Source organism: Oncorhynchus tshawytscha, linkage group LG02 (assembly GCF_018296145.1).
Source record: "Oncorhynchus tshawytscha isolate Ot180627B linkage group LG02, Otsh_v2.0, whole genome shotgun sequence".
NCBI lineage: Eukaryota > Metazoa > Chordata > Actinopteri > Salmoniformes > Salmonidae > Oncorhynchus > Oncorhynchus tshawytscha.
The window spans coordinates 73,905,034-73,922,488 of NC_056430.1; the positions used below are offsets into that span (position 1 = coordinate 73,905,034).

A 17,455-nucleotide genomic window follows, 5' to 3' on the forward strand; every position below is an offset into this window, starting at 1 on the left:
CCTGTAGAGACATTACCTTCACATGGACCGGCTGATCCTTCAACACGACATACACCATGTAGGGGAACAATATTTCAGAAGGGATCAAATCTCGCACTGATCAGTTTCATCTCAACTCTGATAACCTGGATTGTGTTATTCCCTTGCTATAAGATGATACCAATCACCAAAATGCTGCCAAGAAGATCCAAAAGGATGAAGTTATTCACCAAAGTTGGCACTTTGAAGGACGGGTGTCATTACAGAATCCCAGAGCCATGGAGATGTGTATTTCTGGTTCTAAACAATACATGTAATTAGCCCCACCTACTGGTCAAGGTTGGCAAACGCAATAACAAATAGCTAAGCCTGTCTAGCCTGGATGATATGGTTTACTTAGCAAAATCCTGAAGGATGCTCACAGTTTACAGACTGCCTTATATACCATATAATTCAAAAGACTGTCATATATTAAAATAAATATTGAAATACTTTAGTTGTTGTTTATGACACTGTTATGGATGTATCACCAACAGGACTTCAGGCCAAGTGGCAACAGATATATTGGCTTGTCACACAGAGTTGCCGCTCACCATTCGAGGTTCGTCCAATGGGATGCCTGCCAGGTGGTGAGAGCGAGGTCCGGACGTCATCATGTCGAATCTGTTCTGCTCTCTGATCTGTGATGGGACATAACAGTGACATCACTTACAGCTACACAACCAGGAAGTGCATGATAAGGATTGTGTTTCTGATAGGGCGGTGGAAGGCAGAGAAGGAGCTGACAGAGAGGAGTTAAGTTGAAGTTGGCCTTAGTGCTCCAGGGTCAGTTTTGCCTTTCTCCTACTGATGTTTATGGTTAAGATGTATGGAGGGTAGCTGATCCTAGATCTGTGACTTACTCGGTTCCTCCTCTCCAGCACCTCGCTAGGGTTGGTGTTCATAGGGACAAACTGATTGGGGTCCTCGATCCGGATTGGAGTGCCGCTGCTGTTGCCACCTTCCTCAGACTTCATCCACTGTAGAGAACAGAAAATACAAAAACACAGACCAATCAGACGCAGACCAATCAGACGCAGACCAATCAGACGCAGTCCATATCAGACAGACACAGTCCATATCAGACAGACACAGTCCATATCAGACAGACACAGTCCATATCAGACAGACACAGTCCATATCAGACAGACACAGTCCATATCAGACAGACACAGTCCATATCAGACACACACAGTCCAATCAGACACACACAGACCAATCAGACACACACAGACCAATCAGACACAGACCAATCAGACACAGTTCAATAAGACACAGACCAATCAGACACAGACCAATCAGACACAGACCAATCAGACACAGTTCATATCAGACATAGACCAATCTGTCTAGTTCAGCTGGAGGGAAAGGCAGCCCAATTCTGATATGTTTTTTCATAAATTGCTTTTGAGCAATCAGAGCAGCTCTGAAAAAGATCTGATGTGAAAAGATCGAAAGTGATTGATCAAAAGACTGTTTAGTGGAAAAATTGGGCTGCCTGTGTAAACGTAGCCAAGGTGAACTTGCTGGTATTCCTTTCTGAGTCATGATATGTGGTAATATCACAAATATGTAATTCTCTAACATACCAGGAGAGGGCAGTCTAATATAAGGATTCACCAGATTGTGTCTCAGGGACCGTCAGATTGGCTCTAGACTAGCAACTGAGCTAGTCAGGACTAAGACCTGCACAACACAATGTGTAGACATGAACAGGGAGCTCTGTTTCATCAACACTGACCATATGTGTGTCTGTCTACAGTATGAGTACTGACCATGGTCCTGGTGTGTTTATATAGAGTGTTTACCCTCCCTACAGATGAGTACTGACCATGGCCCTGGTGTGTTTATATAGAGTGTTAACCCTCCCTACAGTATGAGTACTGACCATGGTCCTGGTGTGTTTATATAGAGTGTTAACCCTCCCTACAGTATGAGTACTGACCATGGTCCTGGTGTGTTTATATAGAGTGTTAACCCTCCCTACAGTATGAGTACTGACCATGGTCCTGGTGTGTTTATATAGAGTGTTAACCCTGAGTACCCTACAGTATGAGTACTGACCATGGTCCTGGTGTGTTTATATAGAGTACTGACCATGGTCCTGGTGTGTTAACCCTCCCTCCTACAGTATGAGTACTGACCATGGTCCTGGTGTGTTTATATAGAGTGTTAACCCTCCCTACAGAGTATGACCATGAGTACTGACCATGGTCCTACAGTGTGTTTGGTCCTGGTGTGTTTATATAGAGTGTTAACCCTCCCTACAGTATGAGTACTGACCATGGTCCTGGTGTGTTTATATAGAGTGTTAACCCTCCCTACAGTATGAGTACTGACCATGGTCCTGGTGTGTTTATAAGAGTGTTAACCCTCCCTACAGTATGAGTACTGACCATGGTCCTGGTGTGTACAGTATGAGTACTGACCATGGCCCTGGTGTGTTTATATAGAGTGTTAACCCTCCCTATAGTATGAGTACTGACCATGGCCCTGGTGTGTTTATATAGAGTGTTAACCCTCCCTATAGATGAGTACTGACCATGGTCCTGGTGTGTTTATATAGAGTGTTAACCCTCCCTACAGTATGAGTACTGACCATGGTCCTGGTGTGTTTATATAGAGTGTTAACCCTCCCTATAGATGAGTACTGACCATGGTCCTGGTGTGTTTATATAGAGTGTTAACCCTCCCTATAGATGAGTACTGACCATGGCCCTGGTGTAGAGTTTAATATGAGTACTGACCAGTGGTGTGTTTATTAAGTGTTAACCCTCCCTATAGATGAGTACTGACCATGGTCCTGGTGTGTTTATATAGAGTGTTAACCCTCCCTACAGTATGAGTACTGACCATGGTCCTGGTGTGTTTATATAGAGTGTTAACCCTCCCTATAGATGAGTACTGACCATGGTCCTGGTGTGTTTATATAGAGTGTTAACCCTCCCTATAGTATGAGTACTGACCTCCTGGTGTGTTTATATAGAGTGTTAACCCTCCCTATAGATGAGTACTGACCATGGTCCTGGTGTGTTTATATAGAGTGTTAACCCTCCCTATAGTATGAGTACAAACCATGGCCTGTGTGTGTTTATATAGAGTGTTAATATGAGTACTGACCATGGTCCTGGTGTGTTTATATAGAGTGTTAACCCTCCCTATAGATGAGTACTGACCATGGTCCTGGTGTGTTTATATAGAGTGTTAACCCTCCCTGACCATGGTCCTGGTGTGTTTATATAGAGAGTACTGACCATGGTCCTGGTGTGTTTATATAGAGTGTTAACCCTCCCTATAGATGAGTACTGACCATGGTCCTGGTGTGTTTATATAGAGTGTTAACCCTCCCCCTATAGATGAGTTACTGACCATGGTCCTGGTGTGTTTATATAGAGTGTTAACCCTCCCTATAGTTTATATGAGTACTGACCATGGTCCTGGTGTGTTTATATAGAGTGTTAACCCTCCCTACAGTATAGTATGAGTACTGACCATGAGTACTGACCATCCTGTGTGTGTTAACCCTTTATATAGAGTGTTAACCCTCCCTGACCACAGTATGAGTACTGACCATGGTCCTGGTGTGTTTATATAGAGTGTTAACCCTCCCTACAGTATGAGTACGACCATGGTCCTGGTGTGTTTATATAGAGTGTTAACCCTCCCTACAGTATATACTGACCATGGTCCTGGTGTGTTTATATGTTAACCCTCCCTACAGTATGAGTACTGACCATGGTCCTGGTGTGTTTATATAGAGTGTTAACCCTCCCCTATGAGTATGAGTACTGACCATGGTCCTGTGTTTATATAGAGTGTTAACCCTTTATATATGAGTACTGACCATGGTCCTGGTGTGTTTATATAGAGTGTTAACCCTCCCTATAGATGAGTACTGACCATGGTCCTGGTGTGTTTATATAGAGTGTTAACCCTCCCTACAGTATGAGTACTGACCATGGTCCTGGTGTGTTTATATAGAGTGTTAACCCTCCCTACAGTATGAGTACTGACCATGGTCCTGGTGTGTTTATATAGAGTGTTAACCCTCCCTACAGTATGAGTACTGACCATGGCCCTGGTGTGTTTATATAGAGTGTTAACCCTCCCTACAGTATGACTACTGACCATGGCCCTGGTGTGTTTATATAGAGTGTTAACCCTCCCTATAGATGAGTACTGACCATGGCCCTGGTGTTTTATATAGAGTGTTAACCCTCCCTACAGTATGAGTACTGACCATGGTCCTGGTGTGTTTATATAGAGTGTTACCCTCCCTAAGATGAGTACTGACCATGGCCCTGGTGTACTTTATATAGAGTGTTAACCCTCCCTACAGTATGAGTACTGACCATGGTCCTGGTGTGTTTATATAGAGTGTTAACCCTCCCTACAGTATGAGTACTGACCATGGCCCTGGTGTGTTTATATAGAGTGTTAACCCTCCCTATAGATGAGTACTGACCCTCCCTATGGTACTGACCCTGGTGTGTTTATATAGAGTGTTAACCCTCCCTACAGTATGAGTACTGACCATGGTCCTGGTGTGTTTATATAGAGTGTTAACCCTCCCTACAGTATGAGTACTGACCATGGCCCTGGTGTGTTTATATAGAGTGTTAACCCTCCCTATAGATGAGTACTGACCATGGTCCTGGTGTGTTTATATAGAGTGTTAACCCTCCCTACAGTATGAGTACTGACCATGGTCCTGGTGTGTTTATATAGAGTGTTAACCCTCCCTACAGTATGAGTACTGACCATGGTCCTGGTGTGTTTATATAGTACTGACCATGGCCCTGGTGTGTTTAATATAGAGTGTTAACCCTCCCTACAGTATGAGTACTGACCATGGTCCTGTGTTTATATAGAGTGTTAACCCTCCCTACAGTATGAGTACTGAGTGTTAACCCTCCCTATGGTCCTGGTGTGTTTATATAGTTAACCCTCCCTGAGTACTGACCATGGTCCTGGTGTGTTTATATAGAGTGTTAACCCTCCCTATAGTATGAGTACTGACCATGGTCCTAACCCCCCTATAGACCATCACCCTGAGTTTATATAGTGTTAACCCTCCCTATAGATGAGTACTGACCACTGTTAACCCTCCCTATAGTATGAGTACTGACCATGGCCCTGGTGTGTTTATATAGAGTGTTAACCCTCCCTACAGTGAGTACTGACCCCTGGTGTGTTTATATAGAGTGTTAACCCTCCCTACAGTATGAGTACTGACCATGGCCCTGGTGTGTTTATATAGAGTGTTAACCCTCCCTATAGATGAGTACTGACCATGGTCCTGGTGTGTTTATATAGAGTGTTAACCCTCCCTACAGTATGAGTACTGACCATGGTCCTGGTGCGTTCGTCCACGGCCGCCACGTTAACCTTCATATAACTGTTGGGGCTGTTGAGCCAGCGTGTCTTCTCCCTGGCCTGTCTCTGCTGGAGGAACTTAAACGGCAGCCGCGCGGCGCCCTCCTCCTCGTCCAACATGAACGCCGTCACCGTGGCCGGGATCTCCACGTCGGACTTGTGCCGAGGCTTCTCCCGAACGATGGGGTGGCGGTAAGCGTAGCCAGTCCGGTAGCCCTGTGGGGAAAAGGATACAGAAATCAATCAAACGACTAGATCTCATGTACATAGTGCGTTTAGTTCGGCAGCCCTGTATGGCCAAACAAACCAACGACAGAAATGTCCATCTACAAATCAGATTCCATTTGTATAGTTATTATTTTCCACAAAGTTTCTAAGTCCCTAGAGAGGAAGACGAGGGAAAAGTGGTAGGAAAGAAGACTCTTTAGTAGTGGAACAAAATGTTGTCAAGCTTTTGATCTCCCCATTCATCTAGAGTTCATTTCAATAGTGCAAGTCCTCTCTGTAGAATCCTCACTACATAGGAATGTAGTTCGTGTCTCTGTCCCACCCTTATTATTTGGACAGAGCCCTGGCCTCAAAACTACCGCCTCTGTCACTAAGGAAAACGGAAAGAGAGAGAGAGAGCGAGAGAGAGAGAGAGAGAGAGAGTGGGGGACAGTCTCCGGCCACTATCCCATGATTCCTAGCTGTGGGAGAATGGAAAAGGATGATGTGCAGCCGGAGGGGTTCCTGGCATCCATGGACAATGGAGTGTGTTCAGATACTTCCTGTCTCTTTCTCCCCCTCTCTCTTATCCGTCTTTCTCCTCTCTGTCCCTCACTCTCTCACCCTGTATAGCGATCCTCTTCTCTATCTGACTTATCTCTTTCTCATCTCTCTCTCTCACCCTGTATAGCGCTCCTCTTCTCTATCTGACTTATCTCTTTCTCATCTCTCTCTCTCACCCTGTATAGCGCTCCTCTTCTCTATCTGACTTATCTCTCTCTCTCACCCTGTATAGCGCTCCTCTTCTCTATCTGACTTCTCTTCTCTATCTGCTCCTATCTATCTGACTTCTCTTTCTCTCTCTCTCACCCTGTATAGCGCTCCTCTTCTCTATCTGACTTATCTCTTCTCATCTCATCTCTCTCTCACCCTGTATAGCGCTCCTCTTCTCTATCTGACTTCTCTTTCTCATCTCTCTCTCACCCTGTATAGCGCTCCTCTTCTCTATCTGATCTCTTTCTCTCATCTCTCTCTCTCACCCTGTATAGCGCTCCTCTTCTCTATCTGACTTATCTCTTTCTCATCTCTCTCTCTCACCCTGTATAGCGCTCCTCTTCTCTATCTGACTTATCTCTTTCTCTCTCTCTCACCCTGTATAGCGCTCCTCTTCTCTATCTGACTCTCTTTCTCTCTCTCTCACCCTGTATAGCGCTCCTCTTCTCTATCTGACTTACTTCTCTTTCTCATCTCTCTCTCACCCTGTATAGCGCTCCTCTTCTCTATCTGACTTATCTCTTTCTCATCTCTCTCTCACCCTGTATAGCGCTCCTCTTCTCTATCTGACTTATCTCTTTCTCATCTCTCTCTCACCCTGTATAGCGGTCCTCTTCTCTATCTGACTTATCTCTCTCTCATCTCTCTCTCACCCTGTATAGCGGTCCTCTTCTCTATCTGACTTATCTCTTTCTCATCTCTCTCTCACCCTGTATAGCGGTCCTCTTCTCTATCTGACTTATCTCTTTCTCATCTCTCTCTCACCCTGTATAGCGCTCCTCTTCTCTATCTGACTTCTCTCTCTTTCTTCTCATCTGACTTCTCTCACCCTGTATAGCGCTCCTCTTCTCTATCTGACTTATCTCTTTCTCATCTCTCTCTCACCCTGTATAGCGCTCCTCTTCTCTATCTGACTTCTCTTTCTCATCTCTCTCTCACCCTGTATAGCGCTCTCTCTCTTCTGACTTATCTCTTTCTCATCTCTCTCTCTCACCCTGTATAGCGCTCCTCTTCTCTATCTGACTTATCTCTTTCTCATCTCTCTCTCACCCTGTATAGCGATCCTCTTCTCTATCTGACTTCTCTTTCTCATCTCTCTCTCACCCTGTATAGCGCTCCTCTTCTCTGACTTCTCATCTCTCTCTCTCACCCTGTATAGCGCTCCTCTTCTCTATCTGACTTCTCTTTCTCATCTCTCTCTCACCCTGTATAGCGCTCCTCTTCTCTATCTGACTTATCTCTTTCTCATCTCTCTCTCACCCTGTATAGCGCTCCTCTTCTCTATCTGACTTATCTCTTTCTCATCTCTCTCTCACCCTGTATAGCGCTCCTCTTCTCTATCTGACTTATCTCTTTCTCATCTCTCTCTCACCCTGTATAGCGCTCCTCTTCTCTATCTGACTTATCTCTTTCTCATCTCTCTCTCACCCTGTATAGCGCTCCTCTTCTCTATCTGACTTCTCTTTCTCATCTCTCTCTCTCACCCTGTATAGCGCTCCTCTTCTCTATCTGACTTATCTCTTTCTCATCTCTCTCTCACCCTGTATAGCGCTCCTCTTCTCTATCTGACTTATCTTTCTCATCTCTCTCTCACCCTGTATAGCGCTCCTCTTCTCTATCTGACTTATCTCTTTCTCATCTCTCTCTCACCCTGTATAGCGCTCTATCTCTTCTCTATCTGACTATCTCTTTCTCATCTCTCATCTCTTTCTCACCCTCACCCTATATAGCGCTCCTCTTCTCTATCTGACTTATCTCTTTCTCATCTCTCTCTCTCACCCTGTATAGCGCTCCTCTTCTCTATCTGACTTATCTCTTTCTCTCTCTTCTCACCCTGTATAGCGCTCCTCTTCTCTATCTGACTTATCTCTTTCTCTCTCTCTCTCACCCTGTATAGCGCTCCTCTTCTCTATCTGACTTATCTCTTTCATCATCTCTCTCTCACCCTGTATAGCGCTCCTCTTCTCTATCTGACTTATCTCTTTCTCATCTCTCTCTCTCACCCTGTATAGCGCTCCTCTTCTCTATCTGACTTCTCTTTCTCATCTCTCTCTCACCCTGTATAGCGCTCCTCTTCTCTATCTGACTTCTCTTTCTCATCTCTCTCTCTCACCCTGTATAGCGCTCCTCTTCTCTATCTGACTTCTCTTTCTCATCTCTCTCTCACCCTGTATAGCGCTCCTCTTCTCTATCTGACACCCTGTATCTCTCTTCTCTATCTGACTTATCTCTCTCTCACCCTGTATAGCGCTCCTCTTCTCTATCTGACTTATCTCTTTCTCATCTCTCTCTCACCCTGTATAGCCTCCTCTTCTATCTGACATAGCGCTCCTCTCTCTGACTTATCTCTTTCTCATCTCTCTCTCTCACCCTGTATAGCGCTCCTCTTCTCTATCTGACTTATCTCTTTCTCATCTCTCTCTCTCACCCTGTATAGCGCTCCTCTTCTCTATCTGACTTATCTCTCTCTCTCACCCTGTATAGCGCTCCTCTTCTCTATCTGACTTATCTCTTTCTCATCTCTCTCTCTCACCCTGTATAGCGCTCCTCTTCTCTATCTGACTTATCTCTTTCTCATCTCTCTCTCTCACCCTGTATAGCGCTCCTCTTCTCTATCTGACTTATCTCTTTCTCATCTCTCTCTCTCACCCTGTATAGCGCTCCTCTTCTCTATCTGACTTATCTCTTTCTCATCTCTCTCTCACCCTGTATAGCGCTCCTCTTCTCTATCTGACTTATCTCTTTCTCATCTCTCTCTCTCACCCTGTATAGCACTCCTCTTCTCTATCTGACTTATCTCTTTCTCATCTCTCTCTCTCACCCTGTATAGCGCTCCTCTTCTCTATCTGACTTCTTTCCCATTCCTTTCTCTTTCCCATTTCTCTCTCTTTCCCATATCTCTCTTTCCCATTTCTCTTTCTATATCTCTCTCTCTTTCCCATATCTCTTTCTATATCTCTCTCTTTCTATATCTCTCTCTTTCTATATCTCTCTCTCTTTCTATATCTCTCGTCCTCCCTCCTTTTCATCGATACCAGACTATCCTGTCAGTGTCAATCACATATAGACTTTAACCAGGTGTTCGGAGACCAGACTCAACCTTTCAACTGGACTCAGGAAACACAGAATCAGAATCAGATGAGGTTCTTGGCATGCAGCTTCCTCTCCATATCAGAGGCATCTGCCGTGGTGTTGTGAAACGTGTTATTCTGGTATATTCTGTACTATAATAAATAGTCTTTTTACGAGGTGTGAGACGAGACTGTGTGATAGGAGCGGTCCCCTTTGGACAGCTACACAGACCGTTGAGTAATGACTCTCCAGATACATTGAGGCCAGAGGTGAGAAGACAGAGGACAGAGGTGAGAAGAGAGTAGACAAACAGTTAGAGAAGAGAGACTTGGGGAGACAAGAGAGGGAGGAGAGGAAAGAGGTGAAAAAGACAGAAGGCAAGAAAGACAAGGGAGAGAAGGGAGAGAGAGAGGAGAGAAGGGAGGGAGAGAGAGGAGAGAAAGAGGGGGAGAGAAGGGAGAGGGAGAGAAAGAAGGGTAGAGAGACAGAGAGACAGAGAGAAGGGAGGGAGTCTCTGCTGTAAGCTCAGCAGTGTCTGATCCTTGAGGGATCTGGTGTTGTTATGAAGCCTCCCAGTCAGAGTTCCAGCAGGGCCCAGACCATAGATCACTGACCCAGTCCCAAGTCTACAGGGCCCAGACCATAGATCACTGACCCAGTCCCAAGTCTACAGGGCCCAGACCATAGATCACTGACCCAGTCCCAAGTCTACAGGGCCCAGACCATAGATCACTGACCCAGTCCCAAGTCTACAGGGCCCAGACCATAGATCACTGACCCAGTCCCAAGTCTACAGGGACCAGCACAGCTGCACTGGACCAGTGATGTACTGTACTTTATGGAGTGATAGATCCAGTTGATGACCCAGAAACAGTAATGACAGAGGAAATGAGGGCAGGACTGTACACTATCTGTTGGATGCCAACTCACTGTCCTTGAATTCCATTTCCCTGTTAGTTACACAACCTGGAGGTCAGAGGCAGGAGGGGGGCACCTGGGACAGGGCCAGCCCAGCAGGTCAACTCATAGCCTGGGTAGCGTGGGTGGTAGCCCCGCTTCCTCCCATGACCTTGGTGGCTAGTGCCAACTGCACATATGGCATAGCTAGGAGTCACTGTCACAGCAATGATATTATATAGTAATGCAGATTACAGTGTGTGTGTGTGTGTGTGTGGAGGGGGGATGGAGTGTGTGTGTAGCAGGGAAAGGAGAGTGTGTGTGTGTAGTGTGTGTGTGTGTGTCTGTGTCAGTGTAAACCACTCACCAGGTTATCCAGCATCCTCATGAGAGATTCAAACTCCAGCTCTCCCACCTTCCACTTGTGTGGGCTTCCCATGTTGACAGACCCTGCATCGCCCACCGCATGGGTCCGAGACTTATACTTCTCAGCATCTAACACAATCAGGTTGTCTACGCTGCCAGCACACGAGACCGCATTCACCTAGAGAGAGAGAGAGATGGGGGAGAGAGAGAGAGAGATGGGGGAGAGAGAGAGAGAGATGGGGGAGAGAGAGAGAGAGATGGGGGAGAGAGAGATGGGAGAGGGAGAGATGGGAGAGGGAGAGATGGGAGAGGGAGAGATGGGAGAGGGAGAGATGGGAGAGGGAGAGATGGGAGAGGGAGAGATGGGAGAGGGAGAGATGGGAGAGGGAAGGAGGGAGAGAGATGGGAGAGAGAGAGAGATGGGAGAGAGAGATGGGAGAGAGAGAGAGAGGGAGGGAAAGAGGGAGAAAGAAAGAGAGAGAAAGAGAAATTAGCCATTTCGAGTTTTATCGAGAGAAAAATCTAGACAATTGAGAAATGCAACCCAGGGAGGTATTACAGTTTACAGTTATTATACAAGGTCACTTTTTTTTGCAATAGCCACACACACACACACCGTGGCCTGAGGTTAATCTCTAGGTATTAAGCAGGCTTTGCTAGGTTGGATTAATGTTTTGTTTGGCTCTGAGGCCGAGATTCAAATAGGGATTGGGTGCACCTATTACAGCAGGCAGGGATAACACCCACACACCCCCCCACACCGTAATGTCTACCATATTTACAAACTGCATACAACACAGCACACAGGCAAGCAGGCAGGGATAACACCCACACACACCCCCACACCGTAATGTCTACCATATTTACAAACTGCATACAACACAGCACACAGGCAAGCAGGCAGGGGTAACACACACACACACCCCCACACCGTAATTTGCCAAACAAAACCATATTTACAAACTGCATACAACAATTTTTCCATTCACACAGGCAAGCAGGCAGGGATAACACCCATTTAAAACACACCCCCACACCGTAGGGCTTGAACGAAGGTGTGAGTGGTTACACATCTCTGTTAGAACACACTGTAGAATCTCTCTAACAGTCTATTTCTCAAACTGCATACACAGTTTCATACACACACACCACACCCTCTAGACTTTCCATCAAGGCTGCTGGTGTTTGGGTAACAACCCCATTTAAATGACATTCCGTTTCCCTGCCAGTCTTTCTCTCCAGCTGTTACCTAGATGTTTAACAACATAAACTGCATTCCGGCTTTCCTTTGAAAACACACAAACTACCAAAACAGGAACAGCATCACTAATAAGTGGTAGATGAAGACAGGCAGATGAAGATAAGGCATGAGAGGTTACTGACATCTCAGCAGAACATGTCTGTAGAACGTAGAACATGTCTGTCGAAGTTACTGACATCTCTGTTAGAACAGTAAATGTCTGTAGAATCGAAGGCGTGAGTGGTTACTGACATCTCTGTCAGAACAGAACAGTAAATGTCTGTAGAATCGAAGGCGTGAGATGTTACTGACATCTCTGTCAGAACAGAACAGTAAATGTCTGTAGAATCGAAGGCATGAGTGGTTACTGACATCTGTTAGAACAGAACAGTAAATGTCTGTAGAATCGAAGGTGTGAGATGTTACTGACATCTCTGTTAGAACAGAACAGTAAATGTCTGTAGAATCGAAGGTGTGAGAGGTTACTGACATCTCTGTTAGAACAGAACAGTAAATGTCTGTAGAATCGAAGGCGTGAGTGGTTACTGACATCTCTGTTAGAACAGAACAGTAAATGTCTGTAGAATCGAAGGCATGAGAGGTTACTGACATCTCTGTTAGAACAGAACAGTAAATGTCTGTAGAATCGAAGGTGTGAGTGGTTACTGACATCTCTGTTAGAACAGAACAGTAAATGTCTGTAGAATCGAAGGTGTGAGATGTTACTGACATCTCTGTTAGAACAGAACAGTAAATGTCTGTAGAATCGAAGGTGTGAGAGGTTACTGACATCTCTGTAGAACAGAACAGTAAATGTCTGTAGAATCGAAGGTGTGAGAGGTTACTGACATCTCTGTAAATGTCTGTAGAATCGAAGGTGTGAGAGGTTACTGACATCTCTGTTAGAACAGAACAGTAAATGTCTAGAATAGAAGGTTCTGACATCTCTGTTAGAACAGAACAGTAAATGTCTGTAGAATCGAAGGTGTGAGAGGTTACTGACATCTCTGTTAGAACAGAACAGTAAATGTCTGTAGAATCGTAAAGTAGTGTGAGTGGTTACTGACATCTCTGTTAGAACAGAACAGTAAATGTCTGTAGAAAATGTCTGTCTGTTAGAACAGAACAGTAAATCGTAGAAGGTGTGAGAGGTTACTGACATCTCTGTTAGAACAGAACAGTAAATGTCTGTAGAATCGAAGGTGTGAGATGGTTACTGACATCTCTGTTAGAACAGAACAGTAAATGTCTGTAGAATCGAAGGCATGAGTGGTTACTGACATCTCTGTTAGAACTCTGTTGAGAGGTTACTGACATCTCAGAACAGTAAATGTCTGTAGAATCAGAACAGGTCTGTAGAATCGAGGATGAGTGGTTACTGACATCTCTGTTAGAACAGAACAGTAAATGTCTGTAGAATCGAAGGTGTGAGTGGTTACTGACATCTCTGTTAGAACAGAACAGTAAATGTCTGTAGAATCGAAGGAACAGTAAATGTCTGAGAATCGAAGGTTACTGTTACATCTCTGTTAGAACAGTAAATGTCTGTAGAATCGAAGGTGTGAGTGGTTACTGACATCTCTGTTCGAAGAGTGGTTACTGACATCTCAGAACAGTAAATGTCTGTAGAATCGAAGGTGTGAGTGGTTACTGACATCTGTTAGAACAGAACAGTAAATGTCTGTTAGAACAGAACAGTAAATGTCTGTAGAATCGAAGGTGTGAGTGGTTACTGACATCTCTGTTAGAACAGAACAGTAAATGTCTGTAGAATCGAAGGTGTGAGTGGTTACTGACATCTCTGTTAGAACAGAACAGTAAATGTCTGTAGAATCTAGATCTAAACGAGTTACTGAGTTCATTGACCTATTGTTTGATGAGAGTGAGGTCCAGGGTCCAGGGTGTGTGTGTGTGTGTGTGTGTGTATACCTGGATCTCACAGGCATACTGAGCGTTGTAGATGTAATGAAAGGCCTCTTCGATGGTTTCCCCCAGAGCCACCACTCCATGGTTCCTCAGCACCAGCACCTGATCACCAAACACACACAGTCAAATACAACGGTCACAACACAACCCTAGACGAGGACAGATACATCGAACAAGACCATATTCCCCAGTGTGGTAATAAGCCTCCATAGTTTACCAGTCGATGACTCTAGAGAGGAGACACACAACCACAGTAACCTCAATGCCATTAAGGCTGGCTGACTAGCTCGTACATTTGATCACCAAGACTGTTTTTACAGTACACTAGCTAGAAAACAGTCCTGTCAAAGCAGTCCCACTGATTTACCCACTGATCTAAGGTCAGCTTTGCATCCCCCGAACTAGCAATTAACATCACGTTTTGGGGTGGGGTAATTTGATCCTAGATCTTTACCTTGGCTGAGGGTCCGAGGGCCTTCTGCAGCGCCAGGCGTTCCTCCTGGTCGTCAAGGCTACCCTGGTAGTTGTAGTATGCGATGTCACCCAGGATCAAGGCCTCCTGAGAGATGGGCAGGATGCCACACTTCATAGACGACACCTGGAGAGACAAGGAGGGAGAGGAGATGTGAGAACTATTCAGACACTGGAGGATGGAGAGACAGAGACAGAGAGAGACAGAGACAGAGAGAGACAGAGAGAGAGAGAGAGACTGAGAGACAGAGAGAGAGACAGAGAGAGAGACTGGCAATGGACATATACAGCATCACACAGTGCATTATAAATCACTGTGTGCTTGAAAACATCACAATGTGGACAATGTGTGTCTAAAAGTCAGGCCTATTTAAACAACATTTCTTCCTCTAAGATCCTGAATGATTAAACAGACTGAAAAGTGACTCACGGCGGCGGTGGCAGGAGTGTGCACGTGGACGCAGCAGCGAGCGTCTGGCCTGATGGAGTAGATGGCAGCGTGGGGGCTGAAGCCTGACGGGTCAACCCTGAGGTTGGTGGAGCCCTGGTCAATCACATCCCCGATGATGTTCAGCTTTACCTGGGAGAGGGGGGAGAAAGGAGAGGCAGAAGGAGAGAAGAGCATTAGCCATTGTACAGTCACACAAAATACACATGTATGGTTTTACATACAAACACAGTTTAAATGGACATGTGAATCACTTCCCTTAAGAATAATAAATATATATTGTGAGGGAGACATCTGCTAGCTATATAAAGAGGTAATAACAATTTAAATGGTTCATACACTCATCATCAGGAAATATACAGAAGGAATGGTAACCGTATCTGGTCTTGATACTGTATGTCCTCAATGAGAACTTCATTACCATGTGTCATTAGATTACCGGCTACCGAAGAGGGTTGGAGAGCAGAGAGAGAGAGCAGAGAGAGAGAGAGAGACAGAGAGCGAGAGAGGAGGAAAGGACAGAGTACAGCCAGTTCTCCATACACAACAAATTATGATGAGACAACACAGCCAAAGTGGTGCTGAGCAGTATTTCTGTCTGGAATAAAGCCCTTTTGTGGGGAAAAACAAATTCTGATTGGACGGGCCCGGCTCCCCAGTGAGTGGGCCCGGCTCCCCAGTGAGTGGGCCTGGCTGCCAAGTGGGTGGGCCTATACCCTCCAAGGCCCCCCCATGGCTGTACCCCTGCCCGGTCATGTGAGATCCATAGATTAGGGCCTAATGCATTTATTTCAATTGACTTATACAAACTGTAACTCAGTAAAAACTGAAATTGTTGCATGTTGCGTTTATCTTTTTTGTTCAGTATAAATCTAACATCTATTTGCACTTACATAATCACCAGATGACCAGGCTAAATATGAAGTGTATACTGTTACAGACGCTGAATATGAAATGCCCGACTCTGTTTTCCAGCCTGACAGCCATATGGGACAGTGGGAGGATGACAGACACCAGTCAAATGGATTTGTTTGTCCAGTTAGATGAAATAACCAGTAAACCATGTCTAACGTGGCAGCTGTCAGACGAACAGACCAGACCAGCCGATCGAACACTAATGACCGGTTAAGGTACATCACATGTTTGGATTGTGAGAGACCAATCACATCCTTCAGTGTCCGGACCCCTCTACAAGTCTGCCAATCAGATGTCAGAACAGCTCAAGTTCTACTGTATGCGTGTGCACAGCAGTCCTAAAAATAATGGAGGGTAGTGTTGTTGAGGTGAATATGAAATGTGACGCAGGCTGATGACACGTTTGCATTCTGGGACAACGACGTACAAAGGCAGCAGACCCCTTGGTAGCCATCAGCTTGTTGGACATAGAGAAGAGGTGACCCACATGTCTATGGAGTTCACATATCCTTCAATTCCTTGGGGTCCTTTGGTTCAACTCAATCACAGAGATACATTTTGACCTCCTGACCCCAGCCCAGATATGATGTGAATCTCAGTGGACAGTTCAGCCAGAAGGAGGTGTGTGTGTCCCCCCCCCCCTCTCTGCTGTACAGTTTTCAATGGAGACCATCCAACTTCAATAGCAGCAGCTGGCCAGAATTCTTGACTTATTGTGACCCAACTCTTGTGAGACTAAAATTATCCCCAAATCTAATTTGGAAAGCTGATTTCTGAGTATACATCTACTATATTAAATGTCATGTAAGTGTTTTATAAGTGCATCATACCCTAGGGACAATTCAAGGGTTAGAGGAAGGCTAGCTTGAGGACCTAACAGTCTCAGTCCCAAATGGCACCCTACATAGTGCACCACTTATGACCAGGTTGCCCATAGGGTTCTGGTCTAAAGTAGTGCCCTATGTAGGGAATAGGGTGCCTTTTGGGATGCAGATAGAGTCCACATAGATCATCCACTAGCTAGCGAACAGATCCTTGCTTCATATTGCTTTTCGATGTGGCTAAATTGAATGAGCCCTGTAATGGGAGTATGGTACGTCAGAGAGAGGGACTGTGTTTGGATGTGAATGCCCGGCTGATCAGAAGGAGTGCCTGCTGGGTGATTGGCTTGGAACATGGAGTCAAACAGGTAATCCTTTCAAAACAACAACAACGATGATCCAACAAACCCTCAATCAAACAACTAATCCTCGTATCAAAGATCTTGAGCGCTAACGGAGTGGAATGTCTCTTACCTTCTCAGTTCCCATACTAACTACTAATGAAACATCAAACTTTAATCATAGGGCCAGCTGTCTTCCTACAGGTATCCTCTCCTTCACCTTCTAGCTCAGACTGTTGAGCCACGCAAGAGCCCAGAATATCAACTCTGACCCCCCCGTGACCTTTCAGTGACCTTTCACTACACAGCGACCTCTCACACTGAGCTCTGGATGACTTCCTGAGAGAAAGGAAGTCAATGGTGTTCGACCTCTAAAACCTTCCCCCTAATGAGTTCAAACCCATAACAGACCCGTGGAGAAAGAGAGGGAAAGGAAAAAAGAGAAAAGAGGCCTTTAGTAGTCAGCTAGTGGCCCGCTGGAGTATAGTAGCCAGCTGTATAGTAGTCAGCTGGAGTATAGTAGCCAGCTGGAGTATAGTAGCCAGCTGTATAGTAGTCAGCTGGAGTATAGTAGCCAGCTGGA

The 17,455-nt window shown here is 45.3% G+C and overlaps 1 protein-coding gene across 7 annotated transcripts in view; it reads right to left on the reverse strand.

Annotated features, from left to right (window-relative positions):
• Positions 1–17,455, reverse strand: part of add3a (adducin 3 (gamma) a) — a 154,914-nt gene that overhangs the window by 5,953 nt on the left and 131,506 nt on the right. For 5 of the 7 annotated variants that reach the window (XM_042304537.1, XM_042304534.1, XM_042304538.1 and 2 more), the window contains 8 exons: positions 14,778–14,927; positions 14,331–14,474; positions 13,880–13,978; positions 10,712–10,888; positions 5,368–5,610; positions 882–998; positions 573–659; positions 17–37 (listed from right to left, as the gene is read on the reverse strand). In XM_042304537.1, the coding sequence (XP_042160471.1) occupies positions 17–37; positions 573–659; positions 882–998; positions 5,368–5,610; positions 10,712–10,888; positions 13,880–13,978; positions 14,331–14,474; positions 14,778–14,927 (1,038 nt within the window). The remainder of the gene's footprint in view (positions 1–16; positions 38–572; positions 660–881; positions 999–5,367; positions 5,611–10,711; positions 10,889–13,879; positions 13,979–14,330; positions 14,475–14,777; positions 14,928–17,455) is intronic. The other 2 variants (XM_042304549.1, XM_042304539.1) reach the window with 1 other exon arrangement.